Raw genomic sequence first — 23,359 nt, 5'->3', positions numbered from 1 at the left:
GGTCTACCCCTTCCAACACTTCCACTCACACTCGCCTTATACACTTTTTTCGTCAGTCGTTCTTCATTCATTCTCTCGACATGACCAAACCATCTCAGCATACCTTTCTCAATTTTTGTCACTACATCTTCTTTCAGACCACACCGTTTCTTTATCTCACTATTTCTCATCCTGTCACTCAGTTTAACTCCTATCATACTTCTTAACGCTCTCATCTCAACTGCATTTATTCTGCTTTCATGTCTCTTCTGCCATACCCAACTTTCACTTCCGTACATGAGTGTCTGAAGCAACACCCCCTCATGCACAGCCAAACGAGCCTTTTTAGACACCTTCCGACTGCTCATAAAGGAGTTCAAAGCTCCGTTCACCATGTTTCCTGCATTCACTCTTCTTTCAATATCATAATCAATGTACTATATAAAATTAAAATCCAAGATGGCGGCCTCTACAAAATGGCGGATAACTTAGGTTTTATCAATCCCATCAACATGGGTATCAAATGAAAGGTCTCAACAAGTAGAATACAATTTACTATGCAAAATTGAAATCTAAGCTGGCCGCCGCTACCAAATGTCTGATAACAATTTTTTATCAATCCCACCAATATGGGTATCAAATAAAAGGGCTTGACAAGAAGAATACAGTGCACTATACAACCTCAATATTTAAGATGGGCCTTGCAATAATGAAGCACTAAATGAATTAAACAGAATGCGAAATAAAAACTAAAAACTACAAAATAAAAATAGGTAAAAAAACTTTTTAAGTTAAACGGTTTTATGTTAAACATACATTGCAATGTTTAAGATAAATGTACTAAAAACCAAAAAATAATAAAATAGATACAGTCGTGGGAATTATAAACATATGCATAGACTAGACTAAAATAAAACCGTGGGGCACGTCAATAGTAAGTAATTTCCTCACCGTCTGCGGGCCAACTGCCTATTTTAACGACAAATTAAACGATTCTTCTATCGCACATTAAGTCGATAATTTGTAGACAATTGACGTGCCCCACGGTTTTATTTTAGTCTAGTCTATGCATATGTTTATAATTCCCACGACTGTATCTATTTTATTATTTTTTGGTCTTTAGTACATTTATCTTAAACATTGCAATGTATGTTTAACATAAAACCGTTTAACTTAAAAAGTTTTTTTACCTATTTTTATTTTTATTGTCATTGTAAAATAATGTTAGTATTTTACGAATTTCTCGTTCTGCCTCATTTTGAATAGACTCATAATGGTAATGGTCTCTAAGAGATAATTTTATTTATAAGGGCTTCCTCGTTCCAGTTATCTATTTTGAATTATTTTTTTCTATACTTTGTTACTATATAAATCAATTTCTCGTTACAGAAGCTTCATTGTCTCAGCTAGTGTTGGATGAGACGGACGCCCCACAGACACGAAGTCTCGGCTCCAGCGTGTGGCGACACGATCTATCATTCTCAGCGCCTACGGTAATTTATATTTATTTACTTAACTTAGGGGTTGTCAATAAAATATGATCGCAATTAGGGCGCTTACGTAACGAGATATGTAGACAAGTAGATTTTTTATACATACACACATATATTATATTCAAAATAAATAAGTCTAATTATTTATTTGTATGCTATTTTTTACTAAAAAAACATTAAAGGGAGAAAGGGCTCAGTTTATGTGATGTAATATTTGTTAAGGTGGTCACTATAAGTAACTTAATATGACAAAGGGGTCCAAAACGAACGTATTTAATGCACGGCCCCTTATACTTTATTGTACACTATTAATGTATTGTTAATTACTTAGATTTAAAGAATTTATTTTCAAAAATAAATTACTTTTTAATTTTTAAGTGCTACTTGTCATGTGTCCCATTTAAATTTCACGGGGATCTGACAAGTAGTTTTTGATTAATCCCTAAATGTGTCTTATATTATATTTATATTGAAGTTTCTTTCTGTTTGTGAACAAACACAATTTTATCTTTTTTTATTGAAAAAAAATTAGTAGGTTTTATCACACAGAGGCGTACGACAACTCCATCATAATTAATCATCTCTTTTAAACTTAACAAAAAATAAACTATAAAACAACGATAGTGTCAATATTTCTGATTTATAATATAACTAGCTGACTTGGCAAACGTTGTCTTGCCGCTAAACGCTATTTAAAAATGAAAAATAGGGGTTGGTGGTAGAAGGGTGATAATTTAGGGTTGTATGTATTTTTCAACACTAAATCATAATAAAATAAAAAATAAATAATATATCAAAAAAAAAATAGGGGTGGACTACCCTTAACATTTAGGGGATGAAAAATAGATGTTGTTCGATTCTCAGACCTATCCAATATGCACACTACCCAAATTTCATGAGAATCGGTCCAGCCGTTTCTGAGGAGTTTAACTACAAACACTACGACACGAGAATTTTATATATTAGATTAAACTTATTTATTTATTATAATTTTCAGCCGATTCCACCACTCAAAAATGTCTGCACAGTCGAGGAACTGGAGAGGCAACTGCGCCAGAACCAAACACCTCAGAACTTCACACAGAACTACTATCAGGTATGTTTCAATTTCATAAATAGTTATGTATATAATCTTATATTTATAATACACCTTACATTGTTACTAATCATATTCTGAATAGCTCTTTGGCGCAGTTTTTAGTGGCACTGCTTTCTGCTCCGCGGGTTGCGGTTTCGATTCCCGCCCAAGTCTGGATATCTCTTAATACACTTAATAGTCTCTTTCTTAATACGCACCGCATAAGTTTGGAATGCCCTTTCGTTCCGTTTTTCCAAATAATTATAAATTGGGTATCTTAAAATCAAGAGTGAATAGGCATCTTCTAGGCAAGCGTGCACTATCTTAGGCTGCATCTTCACTTACCATCAGGTGATATCGCAGTCAAGCACTAGTCTATATATTAAAAAAAATGTAATATTTGCATTTATATATTTGAATAAAAAAAAAGAAAAAAATTATTTAGCTATATCAGCCGAATGTTATAGTTCGCGTCATGTAAAAAGAAAGCTGGCCTTGAAGCTGCGCAGAAGCGATTTATCGGTCTATTTGGTGGTACGGGGTAGGGGACGGGAGTGTTTATCACGTGTCGCATGCTTGCCGGTGTGCTATTGGTTGGACAGTTCGACGTCGACTCAAAATACTATAGCGCACAAAAGTTTTAAATTACGAAATAGTTTTACATAAAGAAGTGGGAAAATTTATTTATAACACAAATACGTAGGTAGAGGAAACTTACAGACCGTACAAAGGCGTCCCATGCACGTCTTAACCGACCCTGACGATAGGATCACGGCGCTTAACGCCATATACACCACACACAGGACACACACACACCGCCCCCGCCGGCGAGGGCGAGGTCCCCGCGTTCTGACGGCTCGCACGCGCCAGGCGCGTAGCTGACCGTCCGTAAGCCGTCTCAGCGCTCCGCATAGCGCCTCCTCCACTCCGACGACGCTCTAAGCCGAGGTGCGTTCTCGCTAGGAGACACCCTTAGGGCGGGCGTTTTTTCCCCCCGAGCCCTCCCAGAGGGCTCCCATTCTTCCTTCGCGGCCGGCTTGCCTAAGTGCCCGGCCCCTCTCACCGGTGACGCTGTAAAGGCCGCTAGGGCCAACAGCACTCCACAATTCGAAAAAAAAAAAAAAAATATTTATAACATATAATTCGCGTCATTTAAAAAGGACGCTGGTTGTCAAAATGCGCAAAGGCGGCACTGTAGTGTTGCCAACTCTTGAAAAAACTTTTTCGTACTGTCCATTTTTTGGAACAGTCTTATTTGGTAAACAAACCACTGTCAATCGTAATTCACGTTTTTTCTGCATTTATCACTCACTTTCACAACACATTAGCTTACAGACACTTGTAAAACTCCATTTACTATTTATTTCACTAAAAAACTAATATGAATTTATCATTTTAAACACATAAAAACTGTTAAGATATGAATATCGAGAGTACATATAATTAATATTTTTGAATACGACATTTCAATAACTAAAAAAATTGTTATTGCTTTTGTTTAAAAAAAAAAATTGTAGTTTTGTAAAGTGATAATTATTATACTTATTTGGTCCGAATTATTCACACTGTTATTTCTAGTATTTTTTAATGTACCTACCAATAATCACTATACGAAGCTGCGAGTGAAAGCCTAATTAAAAAATAAAACAGTAGTACTTTTGTGCGCGAGTATACCCATGCGCAAACGCACCCCCTCCAGTTTCTTTCAGCGTTCTTTTTACATGACGCGAACTATACCTATAACACAAGCATTAAGTTGCTTACCATAGGAACAGACGACAGTGTGTGTATTTTATAAGATATTTACATATATTTATTTATTTATATACGTTATAAAAGTAATTTACTAAATGTTGTCATTAACTCAAGGTTATTAAGGGACACACCTAGTCTGAGCGGTTAAACAAAAAAGTGTTGAACTGATTCATAAAAGAACAATTGATTTCATTTTTGTTTTACCAATTTTCATTATTTTCATTAACCCACTTAAAAAGAAAAGTTAAGTAATGATGTTGTTGAAAAACGCCTACTTTATAAATAGCATGTTTTAATAATAAAAAGCACGCGACAATCATTTGTATTGGCCATATAGGTGTTTGCTGTGGTGTTTGTGCAGCCCTTAGGGCCTCCCCACCGTGCCTCGGAGAGCACGTTAAGCCGTCGGTCCCGGTTGTTATCATGTACACCTGAAAGCGATCGTTACTTATAGTAGGGAATATATCTGCCAACCCGCATTGGAGCAGCATGGTGGATTAAGCTCTGATCCTTCTCCTACATGGGGAAAGAGGGCTATGCCCAGTAGTGGAATATTACAGGCTGAAGCGGGTGTCAAAAGCCCGTGGATGTGTTAAACATTTTTATAATAAAAAAACCCCACTTATAAAGGAGGAGTTTGTCAATTTAACTGTATTTTTATATCTGTTACGTTGTGGACGTAATTGGGAAATATTTTTTCGTGTGCACACCGGGGCCACTCTCTGCGCCACTGGTTATAACATAACAATTTTAAAGTTGTTAATTTTTCGACCTGTATTGTATGTAATTTGTGATTTTTTTTTTGAAATTTAGATTTTTTTTGACATTCGTTAAATGTGTCGCCCTATGATGAAACAAGTTTTCGCATCATTTAATTTTTTTTAATTTATTTGCAAGAGAAACGTAATTTAGCCACAACTAAGAAAACACTATACACCATGCTTGTAAGACTTGCTTTTAAAGAGCTATCCATTTTTTTTTACTAGAGCCTTAAGGGGTCAGTCAAGTATTACGTAAGTAGAATTTTAGTAATTTTTAACCCTCTCACCCTTGTCAGCGAAAGTCAGCAAAACCCTACCCTCTCCCCCTGTACTCATGTAAACATTGGTATATATTTTTTTAATCTATTCAAAAATAATAACTAAATATTGCTGACGTAATTACCACTAGATCCCCCGGTCCCTGTGTCATCAAAAATAAGCAAAACTTAGACCCCCCACCCCCTTCGGTGTTTATGTAATACTTGAATTTTTTTTACCGTTTATTAACAATTTCATTACTAGCTTTTTTTTTTACATCACCTATATTTTTAAATGTGATAAACTCTTATTTCTTTGTTATACCAGTCATAAAAACTTGTTAATTTTATTTGTCACAGCCAAGATTTCCACCGGTCATCCTTCAAAGGCCTCCAGGTCTTCAAGCGCCCGTACCACTACCATTTGCGCCACAACAACCTATGGCTCATAATATGAGCCAAATGAACCAACCGTTGAATAAGATAATCGGTCAAAACTCCCAAATGAACCAAATGGGTCAAAACCAAATGATGAACCATATGACCCAGAATATCAACCAAATGGGACAGAATATGTCTCATGCCCCTAATCAGAATATGTCTCATGGCCTTAATCAGATGCCTCAAAATATGAATCAGATGAGTCAGAACATTAATCTCCAACAAAATGTCAACCAGATGGGACAAATGGGTCACAATGTAAACCAATTTATGCAGAATTCGAACCAAATGAATCAATTTCAAAACAACCAAATGGGACAAGGTATGATGAATCAGATGCAAAACATGCACCATCAAAATAATCAAATAATGAACCAGTTGGGTCAGATGAACCAGAATATGAACCAAAATTTGAATCAAATGCAAAATCAGATACCTCCAAATTTGAATCAGATGGGACAAAATATAAATCAAATAGGACAAAGTATTAATCAAATGGGACAAAATATTAATCAGATGAGTCAAAATATGAATCAATTGGGGCAAAACCAGATGATGCCAAATGGTAATAATTTTGGTATGAATCAATTTTCTCATATGATGGGGCAACCCCGGATGATGGCGCCGCCCCCTGGCATTGGCATGCCCAGACAAAATTTCAGCCCAAATATGAATCAGTTTAACCCGAATTTTCGTGTAAGTATAAATTAATTTTATATACTAAATTATTGGAGTAGTTAATGTATGAAATAATTGCTTTTAAACTTAGGCTTAAAATATAATTAGAACAATATAATAACTACAAATATCAAGCATACAAAATCGTATTGTATATTATTTAATTGAAAATAATATCAAGAAGGTAATCGTCTCTGGTTTTTAAAATTACTTTTAGAAAACTCATATTTTGAAATTGTAAAAAATCAATAAACAATTTTTTCAGGGATCATCAATTCCAAAAAACGATCAACCCAACCAATCCAACATGGTCATTAACCAGATTAATAAACAAATAAATCAACAAATGAACCAACCAATGAATCAGCAAATAAGCCAACCAATGAATCAGCAAATGAATCAGCAAATGAACCAACCGATGAATCAGCAAATGAACCAATCAATGAATCAGCAAATGAACCAACCAATGAATCAGCAAATGAACCAATCAATGAATCAACAAATTAACCATCCAATGAATCAACAATTGAACCAATCAATGAATCAACAAATTAACCAATCAATGAACCAACCAATGAATCAACAAATGAATCAACCAATGAATCAACAAATGAATCAACCAATGAATCAACAAATGAACCAACCAATGAATCAACCGATCAAACCCAACCAGATGACTCAATCTCCCCAGAACAAGTTACAAAAACCGATTCAAAATGTAACACAGAATCTCCAGAATCAGAAACTGAAGACTCGAGTGTATAATAATTCCAAGAATTTAACATCTCAGAATATGGTTCAAATTATTCAGAACACCCATCCGATGTTACAGTTCAATAATAGTTATCACAATGCGAGCCATCATCCGATGTTAAATAATCGTAATTTGTTTAATAATCAAGTGATGAATAATCATCCTATGTTCAATCGACAGAACGGATCATTCGGAAATGTTAATAGGTATGTATTGATTATTTTATTATTGTATAAAAACTGCTTGTAGTAGAGAAAATTCTATGACTCAATTACTGCCTCTAATTAACAGGTTTGTTGATATTTAGCTTCGACATAGTATTTTTTTTTTTTTTTTTTTTTATGACAAATAGGCAGGCATTTGACCACAATCTCACCTGATGTTAAGTGACGATGCGGTCGAAGGTGGAGCATGCCTGCCTAATAACAGCCTATTCACTCTGGCCTTGAAGGCACCCAGATTGTATCGTTCGGGAAACACAGACGCGGGCAACGAGTTCCATTCCTTAGCTGTGCGCATCAGGAAAGTAGAGCCAAAGCGTTTTGTGCGCGTAGGTGGCATATCGATGACATAAGGATGGAACGATCGACCGCGCCTAGTGTCCCGATGGCGGAAGGTTGTTGGGGGAATTAGATCGTGTAATTCCTTCGCACACTCACCGAAATATATTTTGTAGAACACCGACAGACGAGCTACCCTACGCCGATGATCGAGACTCTGCAACTTGGTGTCTGTCAGAGTAGGGTCACCTATAAGTCTCTTAGCTCGTTTTTCCACCGAGTCCAAAGTTGCCAGTTGGTATTTGGCGGATCCATCCCAAAGATGGCAGCAATACTCCATACAAGACCGAACTTGTGCTTGGTATAGTTGAAGCAGCTGTTCTGGAGTGAAGTATCGCCTGACCTTAGAGACCTAGTTTTTTTGCTGCAGTTTTTGCTTTGGACTCGATGTGTTGCCCAAAGTTCAGATTGGACGATAGCTCTACACCGAGGAGCTTTAGGGAGTCGGTAATTTCCACAGAAACATCCCGGAAAGTCGGAGCCAGGTGTAAAGGGCTCCGTTTAGAGGAGAACACACACGCCTGTGTTTTTGTAGCGTTGAACGTGACCAGATTGGCATCGCCCCATTTGGAGACTGCCTGGAGGGCGACGTTCAAGCGGCTGACCATATCCTCTCGACAAGACTGGACAACATCCTTACTAGCCCTTGCACTCGAAAAGTATCTGTCCGTCACTGTGCAGTCGTCAGCGTACCCAAAGGTACCGGGGACGAGCAGATCGTTAATATGCAGCAGGAAGAGGGTAGCGGACAAGACTGATCCCTGAGGAACACCAGCGTCGATAGCCTTTTGGTCCGACGAGTACCCGTCAAGGACAACTTGTATTGAACGTTCGCTCAGGAAGTCAGAAATCCAAGTGCAAAGGCCAGGTGGAATACCATATGAAGGAAGCTTGCTTATAAGGCTCGCGTGCCAAACCCTGTCAAAGGCCTTCGAGATATCGAGAAACACGGCAAGTGCTTCGCCGTGTTTGTCAATGGCCTCACTCCAAATATGTGTGGCATACACTAGAAGGTCCCCAGTCGAACGGTGCTGGCGGAAACCGTACTGCCGGTCGCTGAGGAGATCGTTACCTTCCAAGTGGGCCAAGAGTTTGTTGTTTAGTTCACGTTCCATAGTCTTACAGAGTATGGATGTGACCGAGATGGGACGGTAATTGACAGGGTCTGCACGACTACCTTTTTTGGGCACAGGCTGCACGTTGGCAAGCTTCCAAGACTTCGGCACTTTGCCAGTCTTAAGTGACAGGCGGTACATGCGTGTAAGAGGTGGAGACAACTCAGGGGCACAGGTACGCAGGACTATCGCTGGTATACCATCCGGTCCGCTGGCCTTGTTCACGTCTAGAGTTTGCAGGATTTTAAGGATCTCTTTTTGGCGTATGCGTACTTCTGCCATAATGCAGTCAGCACAAGTTGAGATTGGTTATACATAGTATGTTATACATAGTTTAATTAAAAGATATTACAAAGCTTTGTTAGCATAATCTATCTGAAACTAACTAACTGAACTCCATAACAGTAAAATTTATGTCTGAAATGTCGTTTTCTCATGTCATCTCACGTCATGGCTCTCGCTTGTATCGACTTGAAGTTAAGATGGATAAAGATTTAGGTGGGCACAGAGTATAAGAATCTGTTTTAATGCAATAATACTATTTACTGTATTGTTTAAATTAATATGATCGCTAAAGTCGAGTAGGTATAACTTATTATATATTCTTTATTGCAAGAAATAATTTTAAAATATTCATCTAATATATAAAATTCACATGTCGCGGTGTTTGTAGTTAAACTCCTCCGAAACGGCTTAACCGATTGTCATGAAATTTTGTATGCATATTGGGTAGGTCTGAGAATCGAACAAAATCTGTTTTTCATCCCCCTAAATTTTAAGGGTAGTCCACCCCTAATTTTTTATTTATTTTTTGGCGTTGAAAAATACATACAACCTCAAAATTTCACCCTTCTACCAACCCCCTATTTTTAAATAGCGTTTAGCGGCAACACAACGTTTGCCGAGTTAGCTAGTTATAATATAGAAAGTTTGCAAGGGCGATCCTATTTCTAAAAGAGATCTCGGCTAAGATTTAGATTAGGTAAAATCGAATTTCGGGACCGTGGGGGGATGGGGGGTGGGTGGGTGGGGAACACTACCCCTGGTACCACTATCACACCTCGGAACCCCATGGTTATGGAGATATCGATGGTTAAAGTTTTGAGGTTAGAAGAAGAATTTAAAGCTATTATTATACCTTTGAGCTCCGCGTCTGACTTCACCTTAGCTCCAACGCTGCGGGCAGTGCAATTCATGCGCCGTTTTGCAACTTTATAAGTTATTTTCGAACAGAAGTACGTAAAAATAATCTCGATTTCAAGATCAACAAACGATACAACTTGCGGTAACTATGCTTCGATCCGTAGCTTTAAGATGTTATATTCACATTTCGCACTTGATATTAGCATTTTAAACGTTAAGTTATTGTTTTTACACGATTTTTTTTAACAACTGAGAAATAGATGTTTTAATAAAAAATGACAGGCCACTTATCGTTTCGTTCTAAAACAATATACATTGTTTTTGTTTAAATAACTGTAAAGGCAAAAGTCTTACACCATACAGCCTTGTTTCATATTATATTTTTTAATTAAATATATTTTATTTTTAATTATTTACTGTTATAAACGAAAAATACTCAATATTTTAGTTCATTTTATATAACAATAAATAAATATAAAAATATGTTGAATATAGGTGAAACAAAAATACCTATGTAGTTAATTTTCAAAATTTATGGTCTATAATTTTAAATTATAGTATCAAAATTAATTTATATTTAGTAACATTGCGTGCTAGAATATAGGTTTAGAAATTCGAAAAATACCCAAAACCGAATCGGAGCATCCCACTGTCCACGTGGTCTTGGTCTGTCCTACCCCTAGAGTGTTTTTTTTGTGTCGCGGAGGCGCGGAGGGAGGGCAGCCCTCGCCCGCCGTGCGAAAGCGCGCGAACGAATGCGTAGAGGAGCGGCTGAGGCTGGTCGCCGAAGGCGACCAGCCTCCGCTGCGGAACGGAGCATGAGTGAGCGTGCTTTCGCACGCAAGGGCGGAAGGGCTGCACTTCCCGCAGCGCCGGAGCCAAGCGTTCCTCTAACTTTAAAGGTGGTAGATTATTTTTTTTTGTAACAAAACTGTCTATAAACGATATAATTTTTAAATTAGATAGGTTAGGGTTATTTTTTTTTTTTTACTAACAAAATTGTCGATAAACGGTGTAACTTTTAAATTAGATAGGTTAGGGTTATTTTTTTTTTTTTTTGTAACAAAACTATGTTTATAAACGATATAATTTTTAAATTAGATAGGTTAGGGTTTTTTTTTGTAACAAAACTATGTCTACAAACGGTGTAATTTTTAAATTAGATAGGTATGGGTTTCTTTCGGTCTTTTTCTGAAGTCAGATTATTGTAAAAAAAAAATTATTCATGTCATGTTTTTTACTTCATTATATTTTATTTATTTAATTAAAAAATATTATATGAAACAAGGCTGTATGGTGTAAGACTTTTGCCTTTACAGTTATTTAAACAAAAACAATGTATATTGTTTTAGAACGAAACGATAAGTGGCCTGTCATTTTTTATTAAAACATCTATTTCTCAGTTGTTAAAAAAAATCGTGTAAAAACAATAACTTAACGTTTAAAATGCTAATATCAAGTGCGAAATGTGAATATAACATCTTAAAGCTACGGATCGAAGCATAGTTACCGCAAGTTGTATCGTTTGTTGATCAATCAACCTCAAAACTTTAACCATGGATATCTCTATAACTATGGGGTTTTGAAGTGTGAAAACCGTGTGAAACCGTGTGAAAACGTTAAATTAACGTGTGGAATGTTATAATTAAGTGCGAAATGTGAAAATAAGATGTGAAAACTATAGAATGGAGCATGAGTATCGAAGTTGTATTGTTTGTTGATTTTGGAGTCGAAATCGTTTTTATTTTTAAAATAGCTTATAAAATGTGAAAATAATGTGTGAAATGTGAAAATAATGTGTGAAATGTGAAAAAACGCGTGTGAAATGTGAAAATAACGTGTGAAAGGTACGAAATTCTTCTTCTAACCTCAAAACTTTAACCATCGATATCTACATAACTATGGGGTTCCGAGGTGTGATAGTGGTACCAGGGGTAGTGTTCCCCACCCTCCCCCCCCCCTTCCCCCCACGGTCCCGAAATTCGATTTTACCTAATCTAAAGCTTTACCGAGATCTCTATCAGTCAACCCATAATTAACCCCTAACCCTTATAATCTATTATATTTATTTTAACACCATGGTATTCTAGAAGCAGAGCCGTTAGGGATTAAGTATGTACGACCTATCAATATAACTAATGTCAGTAATCTTAATATATATAAATTACGGGTCACATTGTTTGTCCGCGATGGACTCCTAAACTAATTAACCGATTTTAATCAAATTTGCACACCGTGTACAGTTTGATCCAACTTGAAAGATAGGCTATATTTTATTTTGATATATGCTAGATTAAGAAAAACTAAAATGATACGAGGTTCGACAGGTCAGCTAATAAGTATAAAATTTTTATTTTTTCAAGGCACACAAACAGCGACGACGGTGCCAGCGACACAGACGAGTACGCCGGCCTCATGACCCAGAGGGAGAAGCAGTGGCTGATTAACATACAGATGTTGCAGTTGAATACCGGAACACCGTATATACACGACTTTTATTACACCGTGAGTTATAATAGTCTATTTTTAACTGCCTTCAGAATAACGACGATCTCATTTCAACTGTATCTTCTAATATGAGTTTCCCTAATTACTTTTTATCGGGTGTACCGTTGTTGATCTTAATTTTTTTGTTCGGAAGCTTGTGCTTGTCGTGTCGTGGTATGGTGTAAATTTTGAAAACGATCTGATTATACTTGTCGATGTAAATTGAAATGACTTTTTCTTTTTTTGAGAATGAATGCAATTATGTATTTTGACACGCGTTGGCGCAACGGTTACAGCCATGGATTGTACCTGTTGCGCTGGCGGTTGCGGGTTCGATCCCCGCACATGAAAAACATTTGTATTGGCCATACAGGTGTTTGCCGTGGTCTGGGTGTTTGTGCAGTCCTTGTGGGTCTCCCCACCGTGCCTCGGAGAGCACGTTAAGCTGTCGGTCTCGGTTGTTATCATGTACACTTGATAGCGATCGTTACTCATAGTAGGGGGAATATACCTGCCAACCCGCATTGGAGCAGTGTGGTGGATGAAGCTCTGATCCTTCTCCTACATGGGGAAAGAGGCCTGTGCCCAGTAGTGGGATATTACAGGCTGAAGCGTACACTATGTATTTTGTTTGGGTGATCCAGGCCGTAACATCCCGCTGCTCGGCATAGCCCTCTTTCTTCAATGTAGGGAAGGCAGATACATTGTCAGAACTTTCTGTAGTATTACTATAATATTTGCATTGCTCTTACCAGCTATGGCCTAGTATTGATATTGAGGAGCGTCTGAGAGGAATATTCATGATATGACAGGATTTTTTTTTTAATTATTATTGATCAAAATTGTGTAAATATAAAAATAATTATAAAGAATAGAAAATTATTTGCAAGCTTTAATTCTTCAAATACATATTTTTTTTTTCTTTGCAGGTATTCTTAGAAAGGCAGGCTAACAAAGAGAAGGAGGGTATTAAGGAGGCCCACAAGGCTAACCAGCAGAACCATCCATTCTATAGTGGAGGTGAGGTTTGAATGTTTACTATTGTCGGCGCGGATATTGAGCGCTGACCTGCTGACTTTCAGCTTTACATTTAATTATATTGTTACAGCAGAATAGTTATCAAATGAGTACTAAATATTGCACCACGCTGTTCCACTGTGGATTTGCAGATATATTGGTACTTTGGTGTAAGATTACATAGTTGATAAAGATGTGTGGACTTAGTGACGCTGTATTTTATGCAACATGTTTCTAATTTTGTACTAAAACACAGTTTATATAATATCTTTCAAAAAAGTAACTGCGGAGTTTCTTGCCGATTCTTCTCTGTAGAATCTACATTCTGAATCGGTGCTAGCTTCACTTTTAAAAATAATAATCATTTCAAAATTTTAATTTTAATAAAGTTCTTTTTGATTTTGAATCAACTTTAACAGCTGCAAGTAGAAATAGGCAACGTTACACTTCAATTGATAAACTCCAAATTTTAAAAAGTAAATGAATAGCATTTTTATCATAAACTTATTTGTTGGATACCATCATCTGTCAAATAGCGTTATACACAACCGATGAAACAGACCCTAAATATGTGTGTCTAAATTCGAGAACGTATGAGACGGCGGTAGTAGAGAATAATTCAGCTATCTTTAACCGCCTTCACTAAGGACATAATATAGTCGACTGTATGTTTTTACGCGATGACTCCTAAGAGTTGAGAGTCCTAAGAGTAAATCTTAGAAACTGATTGTAATTAATTAATATTGAATCTTTCCAGCTGTTAAGCAAGAGACAGAGTTAAGACGGGAGCGTCACAATTCTCACCGCCACAACTCCACTGGAGACGAGGCACCGCGCGCCTACGTGCCTACGCAGTTCGAAAACTCATTGGGGAAGTTGCAGGTAACCACAAGACGACCCCCTTACGGTAACCTACCTTACTCTCAAATAAATAAATAAATAAATATCTACACAATACACACACGGTCGTCTGTTCCTACAATAAGCAACTTAATGCTTGTGTTATAGGTAACAGCCGACTGGTATAGCTACTTTTTTTTTTTTTTCGATAAACATACTTATAAATAATACATATATAAATATATAAATAAATATTTATATTACACCCAGACTCGGGGTGGGAATCGAACCCACAACCCTCGGAGCAGAAAGCAGGGTCACTACAAACTGCGCTAACGGGCTAGTCAAAATCCTTTGTAGCTGAACCACTACACTATGATCCCCCGAGGGTGACCAATACACTATGATCCTATGATACCTTAAATTTTTAATAACTTATTTATTACAGTGTGGCAGTGTTACGGCCCCTAGAAAAATAATCGACGTAGAAGTGGTAGCGGAACCGGCGTCCGGTAGGCAGTCGCGCGCCCCGAGCGTCGCCAGCACTACTAACCCCGCTGAAGTTAGTACATAGTCCTGATAGTCCAACTAATATTATCTGAGATATGTAGTTTTAGAGATATACCTCAGGAAAAATCCAGATCAAAATAAGCTGTAGTGTAAATATCCACTCTCGAATGCTATCTTTTCGAGTCTGTGGTTAAACCTTGGGTACTCAGTGCTTTCCCTGTTTACAGGCTCCGTTCAAAGCACTAGCTATACAACTACACGCTTCAGCCTGTAATATCCCACTACTGGGCATAGGCCTCTTTCCCCATGTAGGAGAAGTACCAGAGCTTAATCCACCACGCCGCTCCAATGCGGGTTGGCGGATATATTCCCTACTATGAGTAACGATCGCTATCAGGTGTACATGATAACAACCGGGTCGGGTTTATGATGACGTCACTTGCTTGAAGCCGCAATTACCTGCTTGTTGTGTTTATATGCTTTCGAATTTATTTTAAAAGATTATCCTATATTATCCAATGTTTTTGTGTGATTTATTAGCACAATTTGTCAAATTTTGTCGATAACAACCGGGACCGACGGCTTAACGTGCTCTCCGAGGCACGGTGGGGAGACCCACAACACACGACATACAACTACACATAGGCTAATTATTATCCTGACATTCCTATGAAATCAAGTGGTAGGCGAAAGAAGCAGCCAATAAATATTTTAATTTTTTTGTAATTATTATTGACTAGTTTTTGTGGCTCTCCCCACCGTGCCTCGTAGAGCACGTTAGGCCGTCGGTCTCGGTTGTTATCATATACACCTGATAGCGATAATTACTCATAGTAGGGAATATCCATCTACCTGCATTGGAGCAGACATAAAGACCTAACTCGTCTCCTGGTGTTCGTAAATAAATCTAATAAAGCATTTTTTACATATTAATATTTCTCTTACAGGTACCTCGAGAAGTACGAAGGACGAAACAACTATTACTGGATATAGAGGCGTTATACTTAATACTGCTCAGACTTGAAGAGTTAAACGACCCTTTGGCTATATCGAACGCACTTATATTAAAAGTAAGTCGAACTCCTCATCGACTATTAAGACCTCTCATTTAGATCATCATTACCATCATCATTACAGCCTATACAGTCCACTGCTGGACATAGGCCAAAAACAACGTGAACTCATGTGTTTTGCCCATAGTCACCACGCTGGGCAGGCGGGTTGGTGCCCGCAGTACTGGCTTTGTCGCACCGAAGACGCTGCTGCCCGTCTTCGGCCTGTGTATTTCAAAGCCAGCAGTTGGATGGTTATCCCGCCATCGGTCGGCTTCTTAAGTTCCAAGGTGGTTGTGGAACCTTGTTATCCCTTAGTCGGCTCTTACGACACCCACGGGAAGAGAGGGGGTGGCTAAATTCTTTAGTGCCGTAGCCACACAGCACATTTAGATCAAATAGGTGTAAATAATTCATTCCTAATTTAAGACTGTATTACAAATTATAGCCTTACTGTTAAAAATGATGTTAAAACAGTACTTAATCTCACCAGGAAAGAGAAGAAAAACAGAAGCAACTAGAAGCGGCCCAGAAGGAGGCTGAGAATGAGTTAGAGGAAGACTCGAATCTATTTCTAAAGAACATCGAGTCGGTACAGAGAAGACCGAAGCAGGACAGCCCTAAGAGCGAATGTATAGACAAGAGACAGGTAAGTCTTTTGCTTTTTCAATTAGGCCTGCAATCAGTCAGTTCAGCCTATCGTAGTCCACTGCTGGACATAGGGCTCCCCAATCCCCTCATCCAGCCACCACCGGCAATCTTACATAGATCGTTGGTCCAGCTGGCCGGAGGAGGTCTCACTCTCCGTTTGCCAAGTGTACACCCACTGTAAAATTTCCTGCTACTGAGATTGGGACAAGACTATCCTACAGCTGATTTCATTCGTAGAAAGGTTAGATAAAATTAATACATTGATACTACCAAACGTAACTAAGGAACTGCGTATTTAACTTCTTACACTCCTAATAGATTAATAGTCATTGAAATCTAAAACTGAAAAAGTTGACACTTGGACGGTTTTATGCAGTAGAGACAAACGAGAGTAACTCGTATTTTTTGGCAAAGACAAACCAAAAAAGAATGCTTTTGTTTTTATGGGGACATTATCTATAACACTCTGAGAATCTCATCCCCATCTCATTTAAAGAACAGTACAATACAACAGTACAATACAACAGTACAATATTTATTTCATATTTGTAATACACATGAGGAAATCATAAACATTTTATATATCATATCAAAACTGCCGACCGTTCCAGCGGGAATCGCACCTGCATCTCCGACGAACCTTGTCGGTGCTCTAGCCAATTAGGCTATGGAACGTTGTACCCCATTAGGTTAAAATCTTTGATATGATGATTTTTAATATTCGGTCCTAGCGACTCTATTAATAAATATTACCTGACACAGGAACACAACACTACTTGATAGCAGGGTGATATGTCTGTTATCTTCTGTAATGTTGAGGCACATCCCCAGACAGACTGCTCCAAAATCGTCAATGATGTAAATATATTAATGTTGACAGGTAGTAAACCTAGCGGTGTGCACAAAACCAGCGCCTGTCAAGAATCTCCTGGACGAGGATAAAGATGAGCTTCTCAATAAGATGTTCTCTGGTTTGCTGCACGGGGACAGACTGCCCCAGATTTTGACCGTGAGGAAAGGCAGGGTGAGTTGAGAGGTTTTGATCTAGTGTTTGTTTGTTTGATTGATTCGGCTTTCGTTAGATTGAGTTTCAATATCTGTGGTAAAATAATAAATATTTGTGATAAGGTCTATGTCATGACAATGCTGTGCAACAGCTAGATTTTAGTGCCCATATAGGTCTTATTCAGCACTAATGCATTTAATATGGCCTATGACGCTTCAGCCTGTAATATCCCACTATTGGGCATAGGCCTCTTAGGATCAGAGCTTAACCCAGCACGCTGCTCCAATGCGGGTTGGCAGATTAATATGGCCTATAAAATGAATTTAATAGGTCTATAAATAAAATATTTAATTAGTTCTATAACAATTACATTTAATAAAGCCCTTACTATTAAACTTAATCAGGCCTTAACAAGGCCTATAAAATTAGAACCTAATAAGGCCTCTCAGTGATAACACAGTTCTGCTACCACCTTGGAACTTAAAAAGCCGACCGGTGGCGGGATAACCATCCAACTGCTGGCTTTGAAATACACAGACCAGAGACGGACAGGAGCGTCCTCGGTGCGGCAAAGCCAGCCCTGCGGTCACAAGCCCAGCGTGGTGACTATGGGCAACACACATGAGTTCACGTTATTTTTGACGTAGACTTGTGGAGGCCTATGTCCAGCAGTGGACCGTATAGGCTGTAATGATGAAGGCCTATCACAATACAAATAACAATAATTCCTCCTCCAGTCGCTGGTGGTACGGTTCCTACGCCGGGCTCCAACGCCACACGGACGCCTCCGTGCTCTGTGGTCGCGTGTGTTACGAGCTCTGCCATCTGCTTCTAGAAGAGACGACGGTGGTCTAGCCGCTCTATCGCATCATTACCGTCGGTGAGTGCCACACACCGTACTCCACCATCGGCTGCCCCTTTAGGAGGCAAAGCGCACCTAGGGATCTGAGTGGACAAAGTGATCTACTAGGGCAGTGAGTGCTTTATAGAAAATGATGTAAGGGGTCGTCGTTTAATCACGGGAGGTTCAAAAGGGGGGTTCGGTAAACATTATGAAATATCACAAAGAGGAGGGGTAACGAGATAATATGATATCACGTGTATTTATTTATCTTTGATCGTGCGATTTCTAAACGAAACAAACAACCACCAAACACTTTGGAATTAGCATATCTGCCTGGAAATCTGTATCACGACTTCATAATTTTTTAACCGACTTCAAAAAAAGGAGGAGGTTACTTATTCGACCGTATATATTTTTTTATGTATGTTCGGGGATAACTCCGTCGTTTATGAACCGATTTTGATAATTCCTTTTTTGTTGGAAAGGAGATATCCCTAGTTTGGTACCATGATAAGGAAACCAGGATCTGATGATGGGATCCCAGAGAAATCGAGGGAAACTCTCGAAAATCCGTATAACTTTTTACTGGGTGTACCGATTTTAATGATTTTTAATTTAATCGAAAGCCGATGTTTATCATGTGGTCACATTTAAATTTCATCGAGATCTAATTACAACTTTTAGAGTAATCTTTGATAATGCGTATTTACTTGACTATTTTTTCGTCTACCTACGATGTAATACTTGTCTATATAATTGAAGTCGGTTTTTCTTCGTTTGCCTGCAAACACAATTATTAACAATTTAATCAGATTATAGATATTACAATGCACTGACAACAGCCCACACTTAATATATTTCGTTATTAATAACAGGTACATCCAGAGTACGTCGGGCTGGTCCACTGTTATAGAATCCTGCGGAATACTCTCCGAAGCTCTGGACCCGGCGAGGACGCCCCACGCCTTGACTACTTCGGTAAGATTATCTTTACGAACAGTATTTGCCTTACGAGCTCCAGCCTTACTGATTACTGATAAAGTTACAGATAGTTGACGAAAAAATAGAAAAAAAGTTATTGATATGTCCTTAATATCATATCGCTTCAGCCTGCAATATCCAACTGTTGGGCATAGGCCTCTTTCACCATGTAAGGGAAGGATCATTACCAAAATAAATTTTATATGTGAGATAGTTATAATATGGTCTTTAGAACGAAGCATACTTATTATTTATCAGTAAACGCAAAGATTATTACTTTAAAATATATATTTTTTTTGATAAATGTGAACCAGTGGCTCTCAAACTTTTTTTAGTGTACCTCCAAATTGGACAAATGTTAAAACAAAAACCCCAAATTGGAAATTGAAACGCCTTTTATATGCTATAATTTCTTGGAATGGGTTATCAATTAATCAAAGAGTTAACAACAAATATAAGTATATATTGTAGGGTTGTCCCATTTTACCGGAACGAAAGGTAACCTATGCCTCTCATTGATTAACTAAATAACACTGTTTTCAAGCAGTGTTGTGTCCCCGTGTGAGTAAGGTGACCAGAGCTCCAGGGGGGGGGGGGAATTGGGGATAGGGTTGGAGTTTGCGATGCTTTTGCTGTTTCAAGCGTCTATAAGCTACGGTAATCGCTTATCATCGGGTGAGCCGTAAGCTTGTTTGTCGACCTGGTTTTATAAAAAAAAAACGAAATAAAAAAAAACAAAGGCTCATGGCAGTGACATTAATTAATAATTGAAAAATTGCTAAATTATAATCAATAGGTACATTACAACAAGTGTTATGTCTCTTCTACATTATAATCTTGATATACATAAAATTCTATACCCATTAATCTTTCTCTCTCTCTCTTTCCAGCTAACTCTAAGCTGCGTATGCGCACTAATGGAGCGAGCAATCATACTAGTAAATACACCCGACGCCACCTCCAACGAACGACAATGGTACAAATTCCTCAAAACTCTAGCGAGAACCCTAAAGCACACAACTCTCATTGTCGCGAAGCCGGTTCAACCTCTACCGGAGTCAAAGGTCCTGCATCACATAAAACAACTAGAGTCGAGGTCCACCATAGAGATACTACAGCGGGGTAAAACTGCTGACTTTGGTTTGACAAAAACGGAGGTGACGGAAACGTTGGTCAAACATTTGTGTTGATGTTGGCCTATATACGGTTATATGTGTTCGGGTTTGGTCGGTTTGGTCAAAAGTTGACGGTAAATTGTCTAAATTTGTGCTTTTTACACGTTGTAGTGTATTGTTATTATATATTAGTTTGATAATATTTAAAGTTTCAGAATGTAAACGGTAGCCGAGGTCTTTTCTGTTCTACTCTATCTCAGATGATTAATGTAAAGCGGAGATCTATGAGTGTCATATCAGCGTTACAAAGCTACTTATCTATAGAAATGGATATATTTTCTATTTTTTTCACATTTTAACTAACCGATTTTATATAAAAAGAGGTTGCTATGTTTGTATGTAAAGGGCGACCGAATCGACCGATTCGAACAAACGTGACATCGATAAGAAAAATATGGTTTTTATTAAAAAAAAATCATAGTTATTTGTATAAATGAATTAATTGAAAAATCAACGTATTTTTCTTAAAGTTCGTCTTGTATAAAATTGTAGATAGTAACTTGTAGTAAACGTTTCAATATGTTAATGATGATAAAAATCATTTGTTTTATCTTTTTTTTTCTGTTTGACTATATTCTCATTTCGATGATACGATTGACGATCTTTTTCTATATTCAGAAAACGATTCGTTTTGCTAACGAATTGTCAACTTACACGTTTAAAATTTAACGGTCCGTTATCAAAACGATTGGTTATGTCCACGATATGTTAAAATTAGTACTCGACGTTTGACGCGTAAATGTCCGTTACGTAAACTGATACGTTTTGCTTACGAACGGTTCAATTTCCGACAGTTTTTTTTAAATTGAACGGCCAGTTAGTAAAACGGATCGTTTTCTGAATATAGAAACTAGACTTAGTATGTTAAAATTTTCAAAAGACTCGTTTTATGTTACTTCGACGTTTCGAGGGAATTTGAGAAAATATATTTAAAAATTGTAAACATTGTCTTTTTTTAAACCGTTATTATTATAATCTTTGTATATTAAATGTAAGATAGGTGTATGTATGTTTTATGAGTCGAATCTAAGCAATTTTGTAATTGTGGTTATATTGACTGGTCTCGGTTTTTATTTAAATCTTAATATTTATTAAATTTAGTAAAAAAATTGCTTATTTTCATCTCAAAATGCGACGTCATTCTGATATTAGTTTAGCAGACAATGGCAATACTGGAAAGCTTTTATTATTTTAAGATGGTAACACCAGTGTGTTGCCAGGTTTTGAGTCATTGACATAAGAATCTAGGATTTAAGAATATTGGGTTAAATATTGAAGGAAAACCCGGATACTAATCGAATTTTATATTAATAAAGAGCTTTTCGCCGGTTGCTGATAACGCTATCTAACATATAAGGTATCTGAGACTTAAAGTTTATGATATAGTTTTCATTTTCCCCGTCAAATTCTGTCAAAAGTTTTAGTTTTTAGTAGAGGTGAACAGGCCCTAAGGGTCTGTTATACCCGCTTTATCAGCATAAACTCTATCAGTAACTTATGTGCTAGATAAACTTTATTAACCATCGGCAAAACAGGCCCTGAATTTAATTTTCTGACGCGCGGAAAGACCAAGTTAGTTGAATTTTAAAGTTATTTATAAATAATAAGTGTTCTCTTGTCGATGACTTTGACAGTCAAGTATTAATTCTGACGTTTCTAAAACCTGGCAACACTCGAAAATATATTATCTATATTTTAATGAGGCATCTCTTGTAAATATTAAGAAATGTAACATTAGTATAGAGCTTTTTTTTAATTTAAAAAAATGGAAAAATAAAAAATATTGCTTTTTTAATAACGGGGTTACTAGGCTATATCCATTGAATTTTATAATATGGAGATATATGTTTGTAATCCATAAGAATTCGTGGAAATAAATAAATAAAAAAAATGAAGGTGAGGGACTGATTTTTTCTATTTTTTTTGTTGTCTGTGATCGCATTATTTTTTTTTTTGTAATTTTTCGCGGGAAAAAATCAGTCCCATCGACAAAATCACATTTCAACATTTGTTTTATGTTATGTGAATTTTATATAATTATATATAAATAAATGATAAAAAATATTTAAAATAGCACTGTCTCATTTAGGTCATCGTAGTTTTGTTTTGACATTTAATTCATTTAATTTAATTTTTTTATTGATATATTTGACTTTGACTTAATACTTTTGACATGCTAACTAAATTTACGATTATCGTGTCATCCAACGAAATATATTAAATAACTTTAATTGCATTTCAAATTAAAAATGACGAATAATCGGTATAAACCGGTTATAACCACACCAAACTGCCTTATTCTAGAAAAACAAATCTTGATCCACGGTTACTCGTGTATCATTTCATTTGCTTGATACACGTTTTTAATGTACAGATTGAAACTAGAGGCATTAAGTTAAACCACAGACAGTCAAAGTTGTTTGTCAGATCTGACAGATGACTGGAGTTGACTCCTAACGAACGATTACGTCACTCTCAGGGCAGATCTCGTTATTGATTCACATGATTTAACTCATATTTTATTTGTAGCATGGGCCCTATGTCGTTATATTTTCCAGTCGATATGCCTCAATGAGATAATGTTGAACGCTAAAATTTTATTACAGAAACAATAAATCAGAACTTGTTTTATGGCTGATTTAATTAAAAAGTGCACTATTATGTATAGTATATAAATATTAAATTGACGGGAATTTTAGTTAATATCAAATTAGGGGGTAGTTGTCAAAATTTTCCAAATTATTTTTTTTTAACCATTTGTAAACATTTCCATATCTGTTGG

At 37.0% G+C, this 23,359-nt stretch overlaps 1 protein-coding gene across 1 annotated transcript in view; it reads left to right on the top strand.

Annotated features, from left to right (window-relative positions):
* Window positions 1-20,592, top strand: part of LOC123668273 — a 28,114-nt gene extending 7,522 nt beyond the window's left edge. Inside the window, exons 4-18 of the mRNA XM_045602037.1 lie at window positions 1,369-1,472; window positions 2,470-2,568; window positions 5,684-6,460; window positions 6,708-6,784; window positions 7,100-7,402; window positions 12,378-12,519; window positions 13,431-13,526; window positions 14,284-14,400; window positions 14,807-14,920; window positions 15,816-15,938; window positions 16,414-16,569; window positions 17,452-17,595; window positions 18,315-18,457; window positions 19,297-19,399; window positions 20,293-20,592. Of these exons, the coding sequence (XP_045457993.1) occupies window positions 1,369-1,472; window positions 2,470-2,568; window positions 5,684-6,460; window positions 6,708-6,784; window positions 7,100-7,402; window positions 12,378-12,519; window positions 13,431-13,526; window positions 14,284-14,400; window positions 14,807-14,920; window positions 15,816-15,938; window positions 16,414-16,569; window positions 17,452-17,595; window positions 18,315-18,457; window positions 19,297-19,399; window positions 20,293-20,592 (2,798 nt within the window). The remainder of the gene's footprint in view (window positions 1-1,368; window positions 1,473-2,469; window positions 2,569-5,683; window positions 6,461-6,707; window positions 6,785-7,099; window positions 7,403-12,377; window positions 12,520-13,430; window positions 13,527-14,283; window positions 14,401-14,806; window positions 14,921-15,815; window positions 15,939-16,413; window positions 16,570-17,451; window positions 17,596-18,314; window positions 18,458-19,296; window positions 19,400-20,292) is intronic.
* Window positions 20,593-23,359: the final 2,767 nt, after the last annotated feature.

Source organism: Melitaea cinxia, chromosome 30 (assembly GCF_905220565.1).
Source record: "Melitaea cinxia chromosome 30, ilMelCinx1.1, whole genome shotgun sequence".
Lineage (NCBI taxonomy): Eukaryota > Metazoa > Arthropoda > Insecta > Lepidoptera > Nymphalidae > Melitaea > Melitaea cinxia.
The sequence above is the reverse complement of the archived record's forward strand: the minus strand, read 5'-3'. Positions and strand labels throughout refer to the sequence as shown.